General features: G+C 41.2%; 1 protein-coding gene across 1 annotated transcript in view; it reads left to right on the plus strand.

Moving 5' to 3' along the window:
* Nucleotides 1-12,889, plus strand: part of szt2 (SZT2 subunit of KICSTOR complex) — a 480,200-nt gene that overhangs the window by 306,003 nt on the left and 161,308 nt on the right. The window contains 1 exon segment of the mRNA XM_080032888.1: nucleotides 1,761-1,930. Within this exon segment, the coding sequence (XP_079889014.1) occupies nucleotides 1,761-1,930 (170 nt within the window).

Consider the following 12,889-nt stretch of genomic DNA (forward strand, 5'->3'; position numbering starts at 1 on the left):
CATTAAAGTAGATTTTTAATAGGTTTTATTGCATATGAATGATTGAACCCTTCTTTGTGGACACACTGTTTTGGACGACGTGAGAAGATAACAAGTGTCATATAGGCGAGAGTGGGGTGAGTTGTGCCGGTGGGGAAGTTGTGCCACCCCTTGTTTGTAGAAAACCATTGAAGAAATTGGAAATGTGACCATATATGTGACCATATATTTAAGAAGAGCCATCCATTTGACTCATCCTGTAAAGAAGGGAGAAACATGGCACAAGATAAAAGCACATTTAAGCTTAAAAAACAGTTTTTCGTCTTTCAAAGTAAAATTTCCATGATCAAGGTTTTTTGATTATTGTGTCGGAACAATTATAGACACGTTTGAAAACATTTGACACATGTTTTAGTACTTTAGTATACTACACTTTGTGTCTATATAGTTAGCACAATGTCAGCCCTAAACTGTTGCATCATGCTTATTATCCAAAATTCTGGGGTTGGGGTGATTTGTGCCAGAGGGCCTAGGGTGAGTTATAAGTAAGTAAAATGTATTTATAAAAGTACATTTTGTACTGTCCGAAGTGCTGAACATAGCGCATTCAGTAGGTAAAAATGAAGGTAAAATAACAATAACAAAAATAAAAATAAAAGACATAAAACCCCAGACATCCACATATAAACAAAGATAGTAGTGCAGAGGTAAGATAGTTAATGGGGAGGAAAAACCAGGGTGTACAGATGGGTTTTGAGCCTTGATTTAAAGGCAGAAATGGAGGGGGAATCGCATAGGCCAGGTGGCAGTTGGTTCTACAAGGATGGAGCAGCTAGTGCAAAGTAAACTTCTGAGAGTTTTGCCATTGGTATGGCTGTATACGCTGGTCACCAAAAGAAAGTGATTGTCTACAGTAGCTCAGAAGAGACTGACATCTCCATTCCACTTAACGACACCACTGATGAGAGTTCAGATGGCCAGAAAGATGATGATGGTGACTTTGTCATTGTGAGCTTTGCAGGTAAAACCATTAGATCTGTTAGGCCTTTTTTAAGAAAATTTTCCTTCAATCTTTGTAAAATATTTACTTTAAATAAACCTTAAAGTGATTGTCTAATGAAATAACAGATGTTTGTTTATCAATTCAACATTTTTCTTTTCCAGAAATCAATTGTTCAAACAGATAAAACAAATGATTTGCTAACAGTTGTATGTGCAAAAGTTTGTGAACCCTGAGCTGCATTGCTTAAATCGAGCAGGTAAACACAATCAGGTGGGCCAAATTGAGTAATGAAATGGACCAATGTAATGAGAGATCTTTAGAGAAGAACATGGGTGGCACTAGATAAAAGAGAGATAAAACCAGGTCAGTTTGGTGAAACCAGGTCAGTTTAGGCCCACCAAAGTGAACCCACACAGGTCAGACATGCCAAAAGGGAAGGAACATCTCAGGGGATCTCAGGAATAGAGTTTTGGTGTTGCACATTTGTCTGGGGACAGCTATAAATTAGTTAAAAAAAAGTTTTAGCTCCATTTGTGAGGTAAATCATCTACAAATGGAGAGATTTAAAAGTGACTGAACATCTGCCTAGAAGTGGACTTCCTTCAAAAGTATCCACAAGTGCCACAAGAAAAGGGATTTTTTTGGTAAAGGCCAACCCAAACATTATATCTGGAGATGTGCCATTTGCAGCACCTGAGATCTTTGGATTTAGCCTTGTTGCTTGTACATAGAGCTAGTTGAATGTATTTGTGAATTGTGTTGATTTTGCTTCTTGCAGAGTAAGCCTGACTCAGAGCTCGGGAGCCCCAAGACAACTGACGACATAGTCCAAGAGAAGGGAGAGGAGGGCCGGGCAGCAAGACGCAGACACAAGACGGAGAGCGTCAAGCAACAGTGGAGCCAGGAAAAAGCTGTGGCTGTGGAGATGGAGATGGAGCAGGCCAACAGGTTAGGGCTTCAGTTAGTACATCAGATGTGTTGGAGACTATGGTGGCTGCACCTCACCTGAAGAATGGGTTTTTTCTTTATTTAAAATAATCAATCTGGTACACTTTCAGAGCTAAATGAAGAGGTTAGATCCATGAAAAATGTTGTGTTCTAAAACATTTTTTACTTTAGGAAAAAAATATTAAACACAATGGTTGTATAGTTCTGAGTAGTGATGACACAGAGACAAGTCACACCCACGAAGCAAAACATTTCAGCCCAAATAAATTAAGCAAAAGTGGTTACCAGTGTTTAGCTGCTTTATTTTTTTAGAAAATATAAAATATTGATTATAGAATACAGTGAATGATACATAGAATATTTAAAAATCTAATCTCTTTTTCGACCAAGCCAAACTCTAGAACGTAAGGTGTGGATGCAACCATCTCACACACACAATCACACATTTTTTGATGAATAGTACAAATCAATATAAGTACATATTTGCATTTATTACAGAGTTATTTTGGGTAGAGGGCATGGCATCAACTTCCCTATTGGTTAACTTTAAAAATTGCAGGAGTCACAGTAGCATACCGTCATATTTTGAAAGACTAAAATCTGACTACCGGATGTGTTAGAGTTGAAGTCAACTTCTCTGACTCAGAAACTATCTAAAACTCTGGTAATTAAACAGCGCACAGTTTTAAGGTGAGTCGACGAGAGTCAGAAACACTATTCGTTAACGTTCCCTGCTACATCGTGTTAACAAGTGGGGGGCGCTGCGTCAGAGCGACTCCCGACAGGGCTCAGGTTTTTGTTGTGCATTTCGTAGTTTCTTGTGTGCATCGTGTGTTGTTTTTACGTTTGTCAAGATGTCATCAACAACAGTGCTATACCTAGCGTGCATTTGGCTCATGATCGTGAGTTTATGCTGTGTATGGACTTTTTTCTGGACCGGCAACTCCATTCGCAGCCTACCCGGGCAGGCTCGTCTATCTGCGGGAGGAGCTGCTGGGGCTGAGCCGCGCTCACCTGGAGCCATCGCAGGTGTCCCTCTTCACAAACCAGATACCTCCGGAGCTAATCCGTGGAAACAAGCTGAGGCGAATACGGAGGAAAAGAGGGTCTAGAGGAGGGATTCGTAACAGACTGCGTAGAAGAGGAAGCCAACTACCTCTACCTGCCATAACCCTGTCAAACGTCAGATCGCTCCGAAACAAGTCTGACGAGCTGTCCACACTCGTGAGTTCGGATTCGGACTATCGGCAGACAAGTCTGTTCTGCTTTACAGAAACATGGCTATCAGAAGATGTGGATTTTAAACTGGATGGTTTTAATGTTATACGCTTTGACAGGGATGTACAGAGAACGCGGAAGTCGATTGGGGGCGGGCTCTGTATAGCTGTCAATAACAACTGGGCAACCAACTTCACTGTCAGAGAGACTCAGAGCTGCAAGCATTATGAACTAATGACTGTGTCCTTTAGACCGCACTATTTACCTCGAGAATTCTCCCAGATAACTGTGATTTTAGTATATGTACCTGGACCTGATTTTACAATGGCTGCTGAACACATAGCAGACAGCTACAACAGGGCTGTCAGTCAAACTGCTGATCAACCAGTATTTCTACTGGGGGATTTTAACAAATGTGACATCAACACACATCTACCCAACCTGGAGCAATATGTTACAGTCCCCACTAGAATGCATAATATACTGGACTTATGCTATGGTAACATTCAAAATGCATACATTTCAAAAGCCCGTCCTCCTATTGGTCGTTCTGACCACAATGTTATTTTATTGCTGCCAAATTACAGGTCACAGCTTAAAAGGGGAGTACCAGTTAAAAAAAACTATTCATGTTCGAAATGAGGAGACCTCTGAAACATTGAGGGGATGTTTTGAATTGACAGATTGGGACTCGTGTTTTAATGATTGTGGGAATGATTTTAATTCATTGACTGATGTAATCACCTCTTACATATTATTCTGTGAGGATACTGTCACTCCTACTAAACAAATAACAATACATCCAAACAATAAACCATGGGTCACCAAGGACATGAAAATGTGTTTGGTCCAGAAGAAAAAGGCTTTTTTGGACGGTGACACTCACAGGGTGAAGGAACTAGAGAAGGAGTTCAGAAGGAAGGCTAAGATGGCCAAAATAAATTACAAGGACAAGGTTGAAGCCAAACTCACCTCTGGTAATGCAAGGGAGGCATGGCAGGGGTTAAACATCATGATGGGAAGAGCCCCCAAACCTGCAGGGATCAACTGCTCAGACCCCACCTCTTTTGCAGAGCAACTTAACAACTTCTTCAGCAGGTTCAACAGCAGCAGTACACCAACAAGCTGGACCCTCCCCAGCCCCAGTCCATCCCACCAGGCTGTCATCATAGATGAGGAGCTGGTGGCCTCTGTTCTGAGCCGAGTGAACCCACACAAAGCCCCTGGCCCTGACAGGCTCAGAGGCAGAGTGCTTAAGGCCTGCTCCACTCAGCTAAGTGGAGTCTTCACCAAGCTCTTTCAGAGCCTTCTGGATATAAGCTTTGTTCCCCACCAGTGGAAGGAAACCACCATCATTCCTATTCCCAAAAAGACACATGCCAAGGACCCAAAGGATTTTAGGCCAGTTGCCCTGACATCGGTACTGTGCAAATGTATGGAAAGAGTTGTAGGTGACCTTCTCTCCAGCATGGTAGCAGGAAGACTGGACCCACTCCAGTTTGCCTATGAGGCTAAACGAGGAGTGGAAGATGCAACTCTGACCCTTTTGGATACTGTGACCCGACAGCTGGACTCATCACACCCCCACACAAGGATTTTATTTATGGACTTCTCCTCTGCTTTTAATACTGTACACATATTCACACTGCTGCACTTTCTAGTGGAGCTTCAGGTCCACCCCACACTGATTTTATGGATTAAAGGTTTTCTACAGAACAGGCCACAACAAGTGCAGGTGAATGGTTTTAAATCCAGCAAAATGGTTTTAAAAACTGGCCTCCCCCAAGGCTGTGTTTTATCCCCCATTCTCTTCTCTGTCTACACCAACAACATCTTGTGCAGTGGAGAAGGAATGACTCTTTTAAAGTATGCAGACGACATGGCCTTGGTAGCCCATTTGACGGACATAAGAGCACTGTCCGACTACCATCAGACAGTGAACACCTTGGCCACAAGTTTCCAGGAAATATCGCTGGAACTAAACATTGACAAAACAAAGGAGCTTTGCTGTCGGAGCAGGGGAACACGGAGCTCACAGGAAATGTTTCAACCACTCAGCATCAACGGTCAGCCAGTTGAACAGGTTGAGGTTTTTAAATACCTTGGTACAGAGCTGGACACATCACTGTCCTTCTCACATCATGCTGACTCTGTATACAGGAAGGCCCAACAGCGCCTCCACCTGCTGAGGAAGCCCAGAGTTTTTAATGTCAGCAAGGACATTTTAACTGTGGTTTACTGCTCACTCATTGAATCCATACTCACTTTCAATATCTCAGCCTAGTACAACACCCTCACTGTCAAGCACAAAACAAAACTTGCACGTATAGTAAATCAGGCTGGCAAAATAGTTGGCTCTCCCCAAACCCCCCTACCACAACTGTACACCCGGTCAGTACTCAGGAAAGCCAATACAATCACACAGGACCCCACCCACCCCCTCCACCAATTCTTTGATTTACTGCCATCAGGTCGACGCTACAGGGTCCCGTTGGCACGGAAAAACACCTACAAAAAATCTTTCATCCCCACTGCCATCACCACACTGAACAGTCACAAATAGGCAACATATCTCACTCCACTCAGTCACCCCTTTGCACTGCTTGCATTTGTTGGCATTTATTTATTGTCATTGTTTGGGACTCTCTGTTTTGTATGTATTTATTTATTTTATGTACATTGAACCTGCCCTGTCAAAGATGAATTTCTGTCACTTGTGACAGACAATAAAGTTTTTCTTATCTTATCTTATCTTAAGCTAAAGTTACTCTGCCAGTAATTATCAGTGATAACTTCTGCATTGACGTTAGTCTTTGCTGTCTGAGAATGATATGATTGTGTTTGGACTGGAGGATAACTGCAGTGGATACTGTTCATTATGAAGGTTCATTATGAAACCAATACATCTATTTTAATTTTTAGAAACGTCAGGCATTGTGAGATATGGTGCAGACCCAACCAAAACAGCCTGCAGGCCTCATGTCCATATGCACTTACTTGGGCTGTAACAATACGATTCGATTTGTGTCACGATTTTTGACCTACGATTCGATACATACGATTTGTGAAATTTGAAAAGCACTTTATTTATTTATTATTTTAACTGAATGTTACATTTAATAACAAATAATCTGAACAGATTTGAACACAAAGAACGATATAAGCAACATGAATGAATAAATAAGCAAACATATAACATTTCTCTCTTCTCTCTAACAAAATAATGCTGTTGAAAAATTAAAAATATTGAACTGTGCTGTAAACCAAAAATCAAGTTTGAAAACAAATAAACACTTACAGCTACAGCTTCCTTGACCAAATCTTTTATCCAAAACTTAAGCCTAAAAAAATAAATAAAAAGAAAAACACGATTCTGCCTTCTCACACCGCGATGCGGGATCTTGGCTCTGTGTATCGCGATTCTCGGTTCGATAGACATATTGTTACAGTCCTAGCACTTACCATTTCTTATCTGTTGATCAAAAAAAATAACTCTAGAAAGCTAGAAATCTGATTTGAGTTGCGTATTACTTGTAGTGAGGTTTACGTTTTAGGTTTTTTATTTGCACAATTAAACCACAGACGAATACAGTGCAGGGAGAGACAAAAAACACAGTGGGCTTATTTTGAGCCTCCACCTTAATGATTTAAAAATGTCATAACGTTATAGTTATCAAAAAAAAAACAGAAAGAAAAAAAATGTGATAATTGAAAATGTATACAAACTAATAAAATACATACATATTTAAAGAAACAGCAAAAATGTGAGAATAAAGGTATTAAATCAAGAACAGATCAGACAGATGTGTGCATGAGAGGCCGCGATCCGTCGTTATCCGCTTTCACCGATACCAGACTAAAGACCTGATCATGAAAGAGGCACGTAAACAGGGCGAGCTGGAGTATCACGGCCACAAGCTCCGGTTCTACGAGGACTACAGCGCGGAGGTCGTGAAGCAGCGGGCTGAATACAAGCGGGTCATGGCTGAGCTTTATCAGCACGGTCTACGTCCCTCTCTCCTCTTCCCTGCGAGGCTTCGCATTACTCTCCTGAGCGGCGAGAGAAAGTGGCTGCGGTCTGTCTCTGAAGCATCAAACTACATATCTACACTGGGTGTGAGTCCGTAGTAAATACGATTGCCTGCTGTGAGTATACAATGTGGACAAATGCTCTTTTCATATCCCCAGCCAAACTCTCAGACTGATGGTACTATACGCAATTTTTTATTTATTTTTTTAAATGAGTAAATTAGCTGGGTGAACGTGACATTTTTGTTGCTTGTCATTTTGACGTATTGTCTAGCTCACTCGCTTTTTTTATTTGTATCTCTATTTTAAAACGGCTAGATAAGCGTGTCTTGTTCTTTATTTTTTTTTATTTTTTTTTGCCATTTGGACAGATTGTCTAACTCACGCCTTTTTTTTTTATTTCGAATTTGTTGGTTGAGCACGGTATGTTTGTTTAGTGTGTTGTCATTTTGACAGTTTGCTGAATTGTTCATAGTGTTACTAGCTGTTATGGGGTGAATTGTACAAGACTTATGTGGGAAGCTAGCACAGGCTAGAAAGTTAAGGCTTGGAATGTTTGTTGTGAGACTAGTAAGGGTCTTTCGGGGTTTGCTGTTTAGAGCAATATATGGGGTGGGTTCTGGGTGGGATGGGGTGGTGTCAACTGGGGGTTTAGCTGATGGGTTATCACCTGCTGTGTTTTCAGGTATCTGTGTTTAACTTTTTTTTGTGTTTTTTTTTTCCTCTGTATTTTGCTACTCTTTTTGTTATCGGAGCAACTCTTTTTATTCTCACTATAACTGAGCTAGATGAAGGGCAATCTTAATTTAATTAGTTGGAATGTCAAGGGGCTAAATCACCAAGTGAAAAGGGGTAAGGTCTTAACCCATCTAAAACGGCTCAGGGCTGGAATAGTTTTCCTTCAAGAAACCCACTTACATGACTCTGACCATGGGCGACTAAGTAAATGCTGGCGTGGACAATTTTTTCATTCTAATTTCAGGGCTAAAGCCAGGGGCACAGCTATCCTTATTGATAGTAATATTCCTTTTGAGTCCTCAAACATTATATCAGACAAAAATGGACGTTTTATTATTGTTTCAGGCAAACTTTACAATAAGTCAGTCATCTTGGCCAACGTCTACGCGCCTAACGTCGATGATGTAGAATTCTTTAAAGGTCCCATATTATGCTAAATGCACTTTTTAAATGTGTTCCAACATATCCATGCGTCCACGGTGTGCCTAGAGACTGCCAAAATATCAAAAAAAATAACAATCTCTCCTTTTCTCACTCTCCCCTTTTCTGAAACCCCCACCCCTCCCCCCAAAAACACTCCAGTCAGAATTATCCCCTTTTCTGACCTCACAAACCGTAAAGCCAGAAGCTTCCACTGTGCAGCCCACACCCCTATTTCTTATTGGTCCACGGCCCTGACAGACAGAGGGCGAGGCGTATCTGGCTTCGCTTCCGGACAGGGGGCGGGGGGAGCTCAAAGATTGTATATTTACGAGGGGACCTGCAACTCTTTTTTAAAAAATAGGCCATTGTGAGATTAGCTGAACATCAGCATAGTACAATAAATTATCTGAAAGTTTTTTTCAGCAAACAATTAAAGAAAAACGTATTAGGGACCACTAAGACCATATAATATGGTGTATAATAGAACCGAAAAGTGTATAATATGGGAGCTTTAAGAGATTTTTTTCTCAACTCCCCGATCTCTATTCCCATTCTCTTATTCTTGGTGGGGATTTTAATTGTTATCTAGATCCAGTCTTAGATCGCTCTTCCCCCAAACCTGCCACTCTTAGCAGATCTGCAGGTTATATCAAATCATTCCTTGCTGATTATAGCCTCTCTGATCCATACAGGTTTTTATACCCCACAGGAAGAGAATATTCATTATTTTCACATGTCCACCACACTTACACCCAAATTGATTATTTTTTTGTTGATAATTCATTGATGTCAGACCTAAAGTCATGCAGTTATGAAAGTATTGTGATCTCAGATCATGCTCCTCTGCTCCTTCAACTGGCTTTCTCTGACGTTGAGTATACAAGAAGACAGTGGAGACTGGATCCATTGTTGCTCACAGATGAGAGTTTTCTTTCACACATCTCTACACATATTAAAACTTTTGAGTATAAATAAAACACCAGATGTGTCCAATGCAACAATTTGGGAAGCCCTGAAAGCCTATTTGAGAGGTGAAATTATATCATTTGCAGCATACAAAAATAAGTGTACAAAACAGAAACAAACTGAAATAGCTGATCAGATTCTGAACATAGACAGACAATATGCTAATTCACCTTCATCTGAACTTTACAAAGAACGTTTAAAACTTCAGACAGAATTCAACCTTCTTTCCTCTCGTCAGGTTGCTGACCAGTTGCTTAGGAGCAGAAGTACTTTTTACGAGCATGGTGACAAGATTGGCAAACCCCTGGCCAATCAACTGCGCGGATTTAGAGCGAAGCAACTCATCCCTGGAATACGGACAGACAGTGGGTGTACAACATCAGATCAGAAATTGATAAACGAAAAGTTCAAAACATTCTATTCAAATGTGTATAGTTCTGATTGTACAGTAGACGCAGCGGTGATGGAAACCTTTTTCAGTAACCTAAACATGCCTTCCCTTTCTCAAGACCTGAGACATAGCCTTGAGGCACCTATTACTCAGAGGGAAATTATTGCAACAATAACATCTATGCAATCAGGCAAATCTCCTGGTCCAGACGGACTTCCATCTGACTTTTTAAAGAAATTTTCAGCCGAATTATCGCCTTTTTTATGTTCAGTATTCTCAGACTCATTTGACTCAGGTAAACTCCCGCCTTCGTTCTACCAGGCCTGTATTTCCCTGTTGTTAAAAAAGGATAAAGATCCTCTAGATTGTGCATCATACCGACCAATTTCACTATTAAATACGGATGTGAAGATACTTGCTAAAATTCTCGCCCACAGATTGGAGGATGTTCTCCCCTCTATCATATCCCCCGACCAAACTGGGTTTATAAAGGGACGCCAATCATTTTATAACATCCGCCGGCTAATGAACATTTTATATTCCCCCAGAAATATTGAATCAGAATGCCTCGCTTCTATGGATGCTGAAAAAGCATTTGATAGAGTAGAATGGAATTATTTGTTTTTCACCCTTGAGAAATTCGGTTTGGGTCCTGTTTTCACTTCTTGGGTTAAATTATTATATGCATGCCCTTCTGCCTCAGTATTAACAAACAGCCGTTACTCAAGTAGTTTTGATCTGCACCGTGGGACCCGGCAGGGTTGTCCTTTGAGCCCGCTCCTTTTTGCTATTGCAATCGAACCACTTGCGATAGCCATCATAGGTAACAAACAGATTCAGGGGATATGGAAAGGAGGAATTGAACATAATGTATCATTATACGCCGATGACTTACTTTTGTTTATCGCCAAGCCAGCCACCTCTTTACCGGAGGCACTTTCTGTGTTGGAGGTCTTTAGTCAGTTTTCTGGCTATAAACTTAACTTGAGCAAGAGCGAACTCTTTCCGATTAATAAAGAAGCTCTTAAACTTGATTATACAGCTCTCCCACTCAAAGTGGTGACAGACCATCTGAGTTACCTTGGGGTATGTTTTACCAGAAATTTTAAAAACCTATTTAAATCGAACTTCCTCAAATTATTGGATCAGGCGAAGCAAATATTATCGAAGTGGTCTCCTCTGGCTTTCTCTCTCATAGGTAGAATAAATTCAATCAAAATGACATTACTCCCAAAGTTCCTATATCTATTCCAATGTCTCCCCATCTTTCTCCCCAAATCCTTTTTTCAGGCCCTTGACTCTTTAATGATAAATTATATTTGGAATGGTAAACACCCTCGGTTAAGGAAAGCATTTCTTCAAAGACCAAAACAAACAGGCGGAATGGCCCTCCCTAACTTCCAATACTATTACTGGGCTGCTAATATCCGTTCTTTAGTGTAATTATCCGTTCAAGGTGCATTTTCACCTTGACGACTCAGCCCCAGTATGGGTAACAATGGAGTCCAGCGCTGTTAGCCCATTGTCTCTATCTGCCCTCTTAAAGAGGACCTATGATGCTTTTTGACTTTTATGACCTATAAACGTTGTTATGATGATTCATAGTCATGCTTAACCATACTAAATTATCAAATAATGACTTACATGCATTTCGACGTATTCCCTGCTGACCGTCTGGGGTGTCTGTGCAGAGCACTAAACACTATTCTAGCCAGTCGAGAAGTCACGTGTTCAAAGTGGTCTACCCTTTGTAACTTTGTGACGTCGCATGTAACTTTGTGAAGTCACCACGCGGATGTTTCCATGTATGGTAATGCTGTCACTTCCCTGTTCGCGTCTGCCTCGCGCCCTTATAGGTCCATGCTCGCGCTTCCCGCCACTGAAAGTGTTCCGGAAGGAAGGTAACCAATCACAACGGAGTGGGGTTTGCAGGAGGGGGGGAGGGGAGCGGAGATTGCCGAAGCACAGGCGGAGGGAGCGGAGATGGCCGATGCACACACACTCAAGTGTTGACAGGACGTGCTGGATCGCCAAAATAAGAGAAAGAGCTTCCCGAAAATCTACATAGTTTTTTGTGATGTGATTCGTGTCAGGTTGCTCTATAGCAGTGTAAAACAAGAAATTAAGACCAGAAAAGTAGTATAATAGGTCCTCTTTAAGCGCCGCACTTCCACTCTCTTCGGCTATTCCCAATAGTAATCCCGTGATTAAGCACTCCCTTCGAATCTGGACCCAATTTAGGAAGAATTTTGGAATGCAGAATTTTTCACTTTTCAGCCCAATTGCAGCTAATAATTTATTTATTCCCTCGACGGTGGATGGTGCGTTCAAGATCTGGCATAAAAAAGGCTTAAAATGCATCGGTGATTTATTTATTAATGATCTATTTGCTAGTTTTTCCCAATTGACAAAACATTTTGGTATCGAAAAGGCACATTTTTTCCGATTTCTGCAAATCAGGCATTTTACGCAGAAGTTAATTCCCCAATTCCCTTATAAACCGCCAGCCAATCATGTCGATTTGTTTCTTTCTGTAAACCCCACATTAAAAGGCTCAATTTCTGTGTTTTTCAACCTTATTTCAAAGTTGCATAGCCCCTCTTTAGCAGCTATAAGAACCCTGTGGGAGCAGGACCTAGGCTCTGCCTTCACAGATCACATGTGGGATTCAGTCCTGGATCTGATACACTCTACCTCCTTGTGCGCCCGACATGCTCTTGTGCAATTTAAAGTAGTACATCGTATCCACATATCTAAAACTAAATTAGCTCGTATGTTCCCCGATGTAGACCCAACCTGTGACAGCTGTAAGAGCGCACCGGCATCACTCTTTCACATGTACTGGTTGTGTCCCACCTTGACTGAGTTCTGGACATCAGTTTTTCAAACAATTTCTGAAGTACTTCAGCATCAAATTAAGCCGAACCCTTTCACTGCAATTTTTGGCATTGCACCAAATTCAGGCTTACCTAAAGTGAAGCTGAGAGTACTGGCCTTCACCTCACTACTTGCTCGCAGGGCTATCCTACTCAAGTGGAAAGATCCTGCTCCTCCTTCCCACTCACATTGGATTCGAGACATTATGGCATGTATGAACTTAGAGAAAATACGTTACACAACCCAGGGATCCGAGAATAAATTTGACCGAATTTGGCGCCCCTTCCTAAATTATTTAAAAAAAACAATAATAACTA

This window comes from Ammodytes marinus (genome assembly GCF_949987685.1).
Source record: "Ammodytes marinus genome assembly, chromosome: 8".
NCBI classification, from domain to species: domain Eukaryota; kingdom Metazoa; phylum Chordata; class Actinopteri; order Uranoscopiformes; family Ammodytidae; genus Ammodytes; species Ammodytes marinus.